Source organism: Lissotriton vulgaris, chromosome 4_1 (genome assembly GCF_964263255.1).
Source record: "Lissotriton vulgaris chromosome 4_1, aLisVul1.2, whole genome shotgun sequence".
Lineage (NCBI taxonomy): Eukaryota > Metazoa > Chordata > Amphibia > Caudata > Salamandridae > Lissotriton > Lissotriton vulgaris.
The window spans coordinates 198,410,541-198,423,110 of NC_141691.1; the positions used below are offsets into that span (position 1 = coordinate 198,410,541).

A 12,570-nucleotide genomic window follows, 5' to 3' on the forward strand; every position below is an offset into this window, starting at 1 on the left:
ATTGACCCCTGGAACCTGAATCCCAAAAGACGCTGATCGTCTGGGTGTACCGGGAGCAACCGGAACGCTGACTCGATATCTGATTTCGCCATCAACGTCCCGGGCCCCAGGCGATTCAAGATGGCTACTGCCTCATCAAACGATGCGTATCGCACCGCACAAACTTCTGGATCAATTGCGTCGTTCACCGAAAGGCCGTGTGGAGCAGACAAATTATGGATCAAACGAAACTCACCTGGGTCCTTCTTGGGGACCACCCCTAACGGAGAACAAACAAAATCCGGTACCGGGAGTACCCTAAACGGGCCAGCGACCCGTCCCCGGCTAACCTCTTTCTGAATTTTTTCTTGCACCACAGATGTATGTTGTAAAACAGAAAGTTGATTTTTGCAAATCCCTACACCCTGAAAGTCCCCTACCGGGATGCGGAAACCATGTGAAAAACCGTTCCGCAGCACCCTAGCAGAAGTACGATCCGGGTATTCACTGAGCCAGGGAATCATTGCCAAGGTATCAATCGGGGTTGGTAAAGGCGCCCCTCGGACTAGTTTAGACCTGTTTGGCGCCTCCCTTACCCCCATTCTCACCCGTTCTGGCTCTGCACGATGACTCAGGATGGGACGACCCACACGTACTACACTCATGTTTGAATTTACACGATCCCGGAGGTCTGGTACATTTCCCTTTGTTGAAATTAAAGCAGAAACCCTTCCTCCCTGTATTGCCTGCGGGCCTCGACTGATCGTCGGTGCTCGTACTTGGTCGAAAGGGCGTCCCCACATTTTGGCGGGAGTAATCTACAACATTGCTCCCAACCAATGGCATCTTTAACATTCCTGATTCTTTCATTTTATCCCATGCTACAGAATCGTAACAATCCCAAGTCAAACCCTTGTTATGTTCCTTTTCTTTCCTGAACAGATTGTCATAACAAAACCAATGGTTACCTTGATACGCTGTCGAGTAACCCATAATTCGTGATTGATAAATGGGAAATTCAGAAAGCAACTCGGGCCTACGTTCCCCCAAAATCGATGTAAAAATACCCCACGCATTGCCCCAGTTGCCAATATTCTCATTTACCTTAAAGGCGGCCATTTTTGCGCGCCAAACACTCGGATGCATTAAGTCCTTCTGACTTTTAACATGCTCCACCTCATAATGATCAACAAGCAAGGAGAAAATATTCACGTACTCCCCAGCCCAGATCTTTTCTTTTATAGCTAAAGGCACATGTTGTCCCAATCTCTCTCTACGAGAGGGTGCTGACTCGTCCCTTGCAATCGGCAATGGCCGCTTACCTGCACCGGACGCAGCTTCGGCCGCTTGCGGCTTGTCTATTCCCGCCAACGGCGCAGTCACTTTAGCTGCATCTCTCTTCTCACGAAGCTCTTTTATCAGCGCCTGTGCCTCGGCAGCCGTGGCGCCATCACTACTATCCCCCAACCAAGCTGCTAGCTGTGCTGCCAGCTCGGGGGGCATGTCTTCTTTGGATGTCGGGGTGACGACAACGGGGATTGGATTCCCCTCCCTTGGTACTGGGGTCGGCGCCTCGAGCGGTACAGAGGGGACCGGGACGTCTCCACCGGCTGGAACCCTTCTCGGCCTCTTAGGTCTCCCTCCAGCCGGCGCAGGGCCCGAACCCTCCTCCCCGTCCCGTATCGCCAACCGTTTCTTTATGTCGGACACCTCTTTGCAAAGGGCCCGCACCATCTGGTCGGTCGTCATTCTCTTTGCGACTTTCTTTGGCATTTCTCCGACGAAGTATCTAGAAGACAAAGAAAAAGATCAAAACGCTCAAAATTGGCTCTTCGTTCTGTCCCGAGCTCACGGGTAGCGAGGAGGTGCAGCTTCGGAGCACAAGAACAAGAGGACGTCTTCTGGTCTTGCGTCTCTTTTTATCCGTCTTCAGGGCGGGCGAGAACCCGCCCCTGCCTGCCCCTAGGGCGGGGCTGGCTACGTCGGTGTCTAGGCCAGCCCCCTCTAGGGCGGGAAAAGGCGCGCCCCGGCTACGCCGCTTCGGGCATACCAGCCGAGACGCGCCTCCCGCCCAAAAATGGCTTCCCGGGGGGATCGAGGCACTCCGCCATACGTTCGGGGGGACCGAGTGGTCGCCCCTTTCCATACTACATCCAGCGCTGCGGCATTCTTTCACCTCCACGCAGCACAGCGCTGTCAATTTTCAGGTACTGCTGTGCTTTGTGTTTTTTTAGAAAGTCAAGGCCTCAATATCACTTATTGTGTGAGCCACCATTGCAGCAGTCATATCAATGATAAAAAGAGCTGTTTAAAGAAAAAAGAAGTTTATTTACAACGATCAATATCGATATGTGAATTTCTTCCCATTATTTAAATCAATCAAACTTTACAATTTAAATCGTATCCTACTTGTTATTATCATATGCTCAGATGTGAAGTGTGACTTAGCTATAATAATAATAATGATTAAAATAAAAACGATATATGTTATCTATTTATATGGGGCTCATTGCCACCAGCATGCTCGGCGCTGTGGAAAACCCCGGGCAGGCACCAGTTTCGAGGCAAGGGAAGGTAGGGGAAGAGAAAAGAGGAGGAGGAAACTGGAGAAGATCTGACCTGAGATGATAACACAGAAGTAACCAGTCACAATACAGTTCTGGGAAAAGAAAGAAGTGTGGATTCCTAAGCCACAGTTAACAATTGACAGTAGTTCAAATAGTGATAGACACCATAGATTTGCCATTTGGTAGTATGTAAAAATACATTCTGAATTGGCACTAGCCAAATTATTGTTCCGCACTTTGTTCGTCATCAGAATAATGAAAGACCGAGTCAGTTCTACAAGTATGCAAAACTGTTCACAAATTCTCAACAGTGACTTCCTAACTCACTGAGCTCGCTTACAGGACTTCATATTTTACAATGAAGCTCCCAATTACAGCTAAAGTACTCACAGTATATCAGTGGACTCCGAGCCCTAGAATACGACATGAATTAGAATCTGACATAAACTATTATTTTGCTTTATCTTTCCAATTGGCATCATATGATTTCTTGTTGGTTTGGTATCAGAATATTGTTTCCTAAATATTGTTTGACAAAATTATTGTCTCCTAAATATTTTAAATAAATATTGTGCCTACAAGTTAAACTTTGAAAATCTAGCCCCAGTGGCCAATATTTTATTTTAACTTTTAGGCCACGACATTTCAGCCAGACAATATTTTTGTTATCAGTATTGTGACATACAATCTTTCTTTTACTGTCATAGTACGCGTCTAGAGTGGAAAATAACATAAAACTGATCACTATGAGCAGCATTTTCCTTTACCATATTTGTACGCTGTGACACCTCTGGAAAGTTCTTTAGGCGGGAGCTATGACAGCCACATGTTTTGAATTTGTCCTTGCATCAGACTTGAGTTACATGTGCATTACACCCTCTACAGCCACCCCATCTTGATCGCACCTTCCTATTCACTATCCCAATAAGATCTCCCTTTTCCCAAAACATGATTAGGAGAGAATGCTAATTATACCGAGCACAACATACCAACTCTTTGCTCCAGCCATTTTGATAGGCCCAAATTATTGGGCTTACATGGTCATCTGAGGAAGGTAATTAGAGAGGGACCCCTAGATCAAGGGGGCAGGGCTCCATGTAAGACTATAACGTCAAGAAAATCTTCATATGGGACCTCAATCAACCACAACTATATTTCTACAAACATTTGTGTAAACATCTATTGCAATGGTTTCATGTATCATTTTATAACAACCCAAACACTAATCAAGTCATATACCACTAACGTGTCGAATCATTCAAATCTTTATTACCAAGTATTTACACATTACATCTGAGGCAACACATGAAATGTAAAAAGACTGTACAAAAGTGAACCAAAAGCACTTAATTAAAATCATCAATTAAAAAAATATGTAATATATAAAAACGACCCAAATTTCATGTACAATAATAAAATTCAACACCCTGATTAGCAAGACATAAAGACACATGTAACAGTCCTGCGTGTTTTCGCTCTTATTGAAAAAAAAGCCATGAAAAAATCTTTTATTGTACATGAGCAGTGCATGTTTGAACAAATGTTTGTATATACATAGTCATGGTTGATTGAGGTCCCAAAGGGATATATTCTTGGCTTTATAGTCTCACATAGTCATCTGAGCCAAACCATAAATTGTACACTGCTCCATCTCATACGTAGCAACGGATATTGTATGTATGTATGTATAAATATTTGTAAAGCGGAACGTGACTAGAGCGCCATGGAGCACTGAACGTAAGCAAGTGCCCGGATACAGGATTTGAGATGCAGAATTTTAAATGGCAGTGACTCGTCGTGCAGAGATACGCTGCTCTCGAAAGAGAGGAGTCTGCAGGACCTGTCTGAACCGTAGGTGGTGTGGAGCAGTTCTGATGCAGATAGGCTATTGCTACAACTTCTAGGAGCATAGATGGAGAAGGTTGCCATCAGGGCCGGACTGGCCTTTTTTCCACAGGGCATTTCCTGGGTAGGCTGAGCTTGTGGAGACTGTGATTGAAAGCCCACTGCCACTCCTGGCGCCTCTGTCACTTTCGCCAGTAACCTGAGGATAATTCCAGCAGGCACAGGGACAGACACAGAAATAGAGGAAGATAGGGGGAATATAGCGAGTAAGTGATCAGAAATAGAGGAAAGAAAGAGCAAATGGATGGATGGAAAGAGAGAGATAGGTCAAGGAAGACTTGTGGCATATTTGCTAAGGCTGCTTTTGGATCCCCAGTGTGGTCCTGGTTGCAATCTTTTTTTCATTTTTTTTATTTGCAATAACCCAGGTAATAGTGTGACGCTTTCTGTGTAAAGGTGTTCATTTTCCAGTCAAGTATGCATGCATGCCATTTCTGATGATCTTAAACATGATACAAGTTGTGTTCAAGATAAAGTAGATTCGAGGGGGGGGCTAGTGTAGTCCCTTTAAAGTGAGGGTGGACACTTTAAGAGTCCTGCTGTAGAGTGTTGGATGCCTTTAAGAGGACAGAATGGTGCCAGTGAGGACTTGCAAAGTGTAAATGCCTCAATCAAGAGCTAAAGGACTAAGACTTACACAGACAATCTGACACTGGTTTCAGGAAGGACACATTTTGCTTTCTGCAGGAGGAAACACATGCGCCATCTTGGAAATGGCTTCCTAGTGGGGAGCTGCTTCAAAGGTGAATTCAAGTGATTTTACATTTGGTTTGAGGTGGGGTCAGATAATTTGGGTTTTTAGTCAAACACATGCAAAGTAAATCATTTCACAGTATATTCCAAGGGAAATCATGAGAAACATACCTGTTACTAATCATAAATATCTTCAGAAGTCTGTGATTGTATGCTGGTATGTTTGTTGAAGTCAACATTTATTCTGCACTTTGTTGAAGAAGAGAAGGATTGCATGGCTGTTGAAACTGAAGAAGGGCACGTGAAGACAAATGATGAGGCTTCTTTTGGTTTTTGCATTACACGTATGTCCTTCATAAATATCATGTCTTCCTGACCTGTAGTATTTTTCTTCTGTCTCACAGGTTCGACTCGAGTGGCCGACTGATCTGGCAGTCAATCCTATGGACAATTCCCTTTATGTCTTAGACAATAACATCGTGCTACAGATTTCTGACAATAAGCGCGTGCGCATCATTGCTGGCCGTCCCATTCACTGCCAGGTCCCCGGGATCGACCACTTCCTGGTCAGCAAGGTGGCAATCCACTCCACTCTTGAGTCGGCCAGGGCCATCACCGTCTCCCACAGCGGGACCCTGTACATCGCTGAAACTGACGAAAGGAAGATAAACCGGATCCAGCAGGTCACGACAAATGGAGAGATCTCGAATATTGCAGGAGCGGCCACGGAGTGTGACTGCAAGATCGACCCCAACTGTGACTGCTTCTCAGGTCAGGATTGTCTGACGTTGCTAAATGTCTTTCTTCACTGTTGCACTAACAACATTATTTGCAAAGTCTCTGGGCCTCATTCACAAAGCATAGTTTTAGTTCTGCCAGTACGTTTGGGTTCAGTTTTGCAACTATTGCCCATTCACAAACCCTTTTCATACACAGACCTGGAAAACTGTACAACATTCTAGAGGTGAGTGAGCCAACAAAGCAACAGGGAGAGCCGAGCCAGAGCCGAGCCAAGGGTCTGCCTGGATCTTAGAGCCCGTGCAGGGCCAAGCCCAAAAAATATTTGCTATCTAAATCATACAATAAACACAACATATGATAAGGGCTCTTCAAAATTAAAAAAAGTGCATTTCTTTAACATGTGGTAGCTTTGACATTAATAGGGCACATTAAAATACTGCACTGAGATGTACTTATTTCATTAAAGTGATCGTATTTTACAACTGGTAGGCTGAACTCACATATTTGAAAGTGTTCTTTGTTTGATAATGAAGAAAAAAAGTTTCAATGAAATAAAATATTTGCTTAAGATCCCACAATTTATGCCGGGAAGTTGCAATTTATACCGGGTTTTACTTTCTGCAAATCAGGCAGTAAAAGGGTATCTATTTGTCTTTCCCTATGTTAAGGCGTTAAACAAACGTCAAATGCACACATTAAAAAACCTATGTGAGTGATGTAGAACTAACAGCCATTATTGCTCTCCCTGGCTACTCATTTTCACCTTCAAACGGCGCCCCTTGTATCACAAAGGCTACCACATTTACACAGATACATTTTCAACAAGCCTAGAAAAGTAACTAATTATGAAGCAGAAACGGCATGTTATGAATAAAAAAAATAAAAAAATGTAAAATACGTCCTTCAGCCTTCAGACCATCGCATTCTGTGGTGCACTTTCAAACACCAAATTCACCAACTTATATTTTGCCACTTTCCCGGGGTTTTTCGCCTATACGGTGTGCTTGTTTTGGGTCTTTCCTGTGAAGCTAAAGGCCTAATAGTATGCTCCCTCGTGGTATTGCATATGTTTTATCGTGAAAATGTGCATTCAATGTATTTATCCCATAACTTCAAGACCTACATAAACTTAAATAAAAAAACTGAAAAACTCTAGTGATAGCAAATTATCCTAATGGTCACTCCTTACAATATATCATAAATAGTGCTTAATTTGAGCCAGTGGTTGCAGATGGGGGCCCACCGGCACTTTGGGAGGAGAAGATGAGAATAGACTTAGAGCATGAGATTGGCTGACACACAAGGAGGAAAAAAGGTGGAAGAGAAAGACGGAAAAGAACGTGGGAAAATCGTGTGATTAAGGGGAATGGGAGTGTTTTGTGGTGGATTAAAGAGGCATGAGGTGGAGACAAGACTATTTGACCTTCGTATTGGGCGTGCCAACGTTTGATAGCACCAGCCACCGGCTTCTGAGCAAAACGTTTGGCCCCTCACAAACGGCCAGATTCATCAAAGTAAAATCGGCTCGCAAAGGGCCAGATTCTGAGAATCCGGCCCTTTGCAAGCGCTATTTTTGCATTTGGGATTCATCATCCCAAATGCAAAAATCGCAATTACAAAACTCGCTAAATTGCGAAGAATCGCATTTAAGGAATCTCAATTAGAGATTCCTTAAATGCTATTCATGAACCTTTTAAAAATTGCGAATTCGCAATATGGGGCCGCTATTTACCGCGAAGTTTAACTTTGTGGTAAATAGCGAAAAGTTTTTCTAAGTTGTATGTTACACACACACATGTCCTTTGGACATGTGTGTGCGCAACACCTGTGTACATTTGCATTTCAGGGGTGCTACAGGGTGTCCTTTGGACACCCTAGCACCCTTGAAATCGCATCCTTATTTTCGATTCGCTAATTGCTAATCGCAAATAAGGATTGACTCCCCATTCATTCCCATGGGCCTTTAGGCCCATAAGGATTGACTCCCCATTCATTCATTAGGCCCATAGGAATGAATGGGGAGTCAATCCTTATTTGCGATTAGCAATTAGCGAATCGCAAATAAGGAAGCAGTAGAAATCGCAAAAAATATTGCGATTTCTACATGCATCCCGTTTTGCGAGTCTGTAATAGCGATTCCTTAATAATCGCTAATACAGACTCGCAAAAGGGGACTTTGATGAATCTATATGTTATTCTTTTACAAATTAAGCACCGATTTAGTACACTTCAAATAACATAGTCAGAAACTAGAATGTGATTTGCGAGGCACCACGAGGCACCACACTCTGGTTTCAAGATAGAAACCATGGAAATATAGTTGCAGACCAAAGTTTTGCTTAAGCACCGGCCAAAAGCATTGCTCTGGAGTCCTGCGCCTGGGATTTCGGTGTTGACCCACAGTTTGCTTCTAAAGGGAAAGAAACTTGAGGTAATGATGTCCGTGGGTAGTTCTCTGTATTCAAAGGTACAAAGTAAGCACTAGCTTTTTGCTGGCACTAAGAGGCACCGCTTCCCTATGCTGTGATGCGGTATCACTGGAATTCCTAATGCAGCCATAGTTCAATATTCTGAATAAAAACATTCTTTTTAAATGTCAGAGATTCTTTTGCCACAACTTAAACATGATTTTTGCACTTTTCGGCTCTCATCAACAAAAAGAAATTCAGAAAAAGGAGTCAGGGAGAGAGACTGGGTGAAAAACTAGTGACCAGTAGGGAAGCTAGCATAAAGAGAAATGACATGATTGAGATGAAAACGAAAGGTGGCAGAAGGGTCAGAACACTCACTAGCCTTAGTGGGCCAATGCCCAGTTTTCGCACTGCATCAGCCAGTCCTCTGACGTTGCTTCTCAGTAACTTCACTGAAAGAGGGCGTGTTGAACGCTGCTTCATGTATGACACCTCTAGCACAGCAACTCCTCCCTCTCAAGTGCCATGTAAACAAGATCTTCCAAATCGCAGGCCTTACTGCACAGCTCATGTTCACAGTCTGCAGGTCTACACGGCAACAAACTCACAGCGACACACTTCTGGGGAGAAGGCGGCAAAGTATTCAGGCAGAAGGAAAGAAGAAGAACCCAGGTGCCACGTGGGTGGAGCAGAGGAGGTGGGTCAAGCATTTGAAATAAACTCAAAATGGAACCTTTGTGAATGTGTTAGAGCTTCATTTACGAGGCCCCTAGTGGCACTTTTGCGCTGCCGGAGCGTTACTTTTTTGACGCTCCGGTGGCGCAATATGCCGCAGCATATTTACAAGGCCACGCAAAGCCACTTTGCGTGGCTTTTCATTGCCTTGTAAATATGGCCCTTTTCATGCAGAACACTGCATGAAAGGGGCGTTCAGTGGTTGAATCTGCGGGTGTGCCCACGCAACACCCATGGAATCTGAAGCTTCAGATTGTAACGCCACCCCAGGGGTGGCATTAGGGAGGTGCAATGAGGAGAAATATTCTAGTTCCCCCTTGTTTCTTCCTCGGTCTTGTGTGCTGCAGAATGCAGCACACATAAAAAGAGGAAAACACCTTTTGTGCAGGAAGGTGTCCCTGGACAAAAACAATCACCCTTACAACACACCATGGCGCAAGGGTGGCTGCGCTGGCGCATGGCAGCCCATTGTGCAGCACAGGGGAAAAGGACAGGATATGGCACATTCTTGTCCTTTTCTTTTCTTTTGACGCACAGCAGTGCAGCAAGATTCCTTGTGCCGCTGCCCTGCACCTAAACCTCGTAAAAGAGGCCCTCAATGTCCAGGCGGATGTCAGGGAGGCTCTAGATCATGTCCCTGATGTTAGTGGTCCTGGCTGGAAAAGCTAGGAATGCAAGAATTAGGTGAAGAAGGGACACATTTGATTAAGAAGAAGAGACATTGGCCAAGTTTGCCGGGCAAGGAGTAGGAAGATATGAATATGTGAAAAGGGTAAGATAGACAAAGAGCAGGCCTGAGGTGTAAGGTAGTTATAAAACGAGGCAGATATGACATGGTTCTGTTCTTTGCAACATAAAACTTGCTGCTAACATTCAAAAATAGTAAAACACAGTAGAATAGATGAACAATAAGGCAACCTCAACCCACAATATTAAAGTGTCAGTTTACCACAAATGTACTACATACTATTAGTACTTGTATAGTTTGACGCTTTCATGGTGTAGCTTTCCGGCTCTTCTGGACCCAGGCCGTACCTGGTGGCTTAGTGGATTTAACACATCCACAGAAGGGACCGGTGTTTGACTTTGTGGATACTGATGCAAATCCCGCCAGGCCACTCAGCCTTCATCCTTCTGAGGTTGATAAAATGAGTACCGTTGGATAACAATAAACATCTGTTATTGAGCGCCAAGATGCCCTTCTGGGCGAACATGCATTTTACAAATACACGTTATGTTCCTTGGTCTCATTGAATTTAGGGCAAGCTGTAGCTTGCTTGCTTGTTAGACATGTCTGGCAGTAACAAACGGGAACTTGCACCCTAGAATGCTTCAGGTTTGGTGCAAGGCAAACCCTGGATATGTTTGTGCCTTAACACCTTGGTGCAAGCTGGTAGGCTGTAGATTGCGTGTGGCTGTAGGGCACATGGTTGTATTGTGTCCTACTGTTTGAGAGTCATCAGAACTTTTGAGAAAGGTCCTCATTTGAGTGCCATCATTTCTGCACATTGAGGCTAAGTGTAGTTGAGCTATTGCCAAGAACCAGAGCAAGGTAGACAGAGTAGTACTTATCTTCATGAATTGAATACATTACCCTGCTAAGTTTACCTAATTAGGGGCTAGTCAGGGTTTGCATGAGTGGATGCCTTGTCTAGGTTTGTGCAAGTCAGGGCTTACAGGAATGGGAGCTTTCCCACTTTTGATGCAAGACAGAGCTGGCTTTTGAGGCTGCCTTCCCTCGACTTGTGCCAGCAGGAACTTCAGAGCACGGTGAAAAAGTCTGGAGAGAGAGAAAGGGACATGGGTCAAAGTTCATACTACCATATCGGCCAAAACCCCTGGCACGTTTAGGTGACGTCAAAACGGACTTCACATAAAGGAATAGAACGGGCCCAGGTCAAAATGGATTACATTCTTCCTCCTAACATTACAGCATAATGCTCAAATGCTTATTTGGTACCTAAAAGAACACAAATACCTCATATCTGTAGCAACAGGGACCTGTTGCGATATTTCCAAGGTGATACATCTATGCATTCCTGCATTTGTAGCACCATAGACTCAGATTTTCTGAAAAAAACAGCCAGTTCTAAGAGGCAAATATAGACTGAAAGATGATGACAACAAGAAGAGAATAAAAAAGCTAATTATTGTATGCAATCTTAACATCCTGGACAAAAAGAGAAATCACCCTGTATAAGCATAGTGAGTAAACACCAGGAAAGCCCCTGTATGAAGGTGCTCAGGAAGGATGGCACTTCTGTGGAAGGGGGTACTGTGTACTGAAAAACCTCCAGATGTCATGCCCTGATGAAAGCTGGTATCAGAAAGTGAGAACGTGCCAATAACTTGTCTTGTGTGGATTTGTGATATGTAGAAGAACGAAGCCTTGATTAGAAAAGGATTTGGGCTAAGGGATGCACATGCACCACTGTTTTCTCTTCCTGCAGTAATTGTGTAAAATTGCCCTATAAAAAAACATTTTGGGCTGTAGGTTCTCCTTAGTTAGGGGCTCATATCCGGGTTGGAATGAATATGAAGAAATAAGGCATACAGATGAACTTTGCTTTTGGTTCTATTTATGCGCAGAAATAACTTTGATAAGGGCCCTTTTTATTATTTCTTCATTACCACCCCACACAGACAGTTCTTAATTTTATTCGTTGTGTACGTTACTGTGGAAACATTAAGGCTTACTGACCTCAATTGTCCCCCTTTTATTCTGCCTCTTGAGGTTTTTCTTCTCTATTTCAGTAAAACGCTCAAGGCATGGTTCTTCTCCAGACTTATGTATTCGAGATATCTTCTATTTGCTCTAGAAGTTGTGTCAGAGCAAATAAACGTTTTTCCAGTAGTATACTAAATACAGAAAAATTGAATAAAGATAATTTAAAACCACTAAAGCAAAATAGGTCTAAAAAAACTGAAACACTTCATAACCTCACACAGCTTTAGGAGGGTTAAGGGACTGGTAAACTGTTGGAAGATTTTGATTGCACATCATTAGAACATCTGAATCCATCAGGGGGTTAGTGCCGAGCTGCCACTCAGGATTTGCCAAACTGTTGCAAAGGAACTTTAAGCCATACAGATCTAAATTCGATAACTTGCCAAGGGGCCAATACAATTTTGCACGAGGCTACGAGTAAAATAAAAAATGGGACATATTAAAATTGTACAGGGTCCGAATGAAAGCATGTAATGCCTATGGCATACTAAAGAAACCGTGGAAATTACAATAGTACATGTAGTAGTGTATTTGTGTGATAAGTTTATAACGTCTTTGCAAAAGTAACTTACATATGGAAATTCAGAGTTGAGGTGAATTATATGTTAGTGTTTGAAAGCCCTGAAGAAGATTTCATGGTCCTCAAAGAAGGAATTTGATTATTTTTTAATTTTTTTTAAACGTTCTTTTTTTATTTTTTTTTCCTATTAAAGAGAAACAAAAAATAGTGCAGCAGCAGTAGGAATTCTATTATCTTGTGCTCATTGGCAGGAACCCATAGGTCCACATTCTACCGATTGTAGAGTTGCAA

General features: G+C 43.4%; 1 protein-coding gene across 1 annotated transcript in view; it reads left to right on the forward strand.

Annotated features, from left to right (window-relative positions):
• The window catches only part of TENM1 (teneurin transmembrane protein 1), a 1,327,579-nt gene that overhangs the window by 1,119,491 nt on the left and 195,518 nt on the right, over nucleotides 1-12,570 (forward strand). The window contains exon 24 of the mRNA XM_086918499.1: nucleotides 5,549-5,915. Coding sequence (XP_086774625.1) covers nucleotides 5,549-5,915 — 367 coding nt within the window. The remainder of the gene's footprint in view (nucleotides 1-5,548; nucleotides 5,916-12,570) is intronic.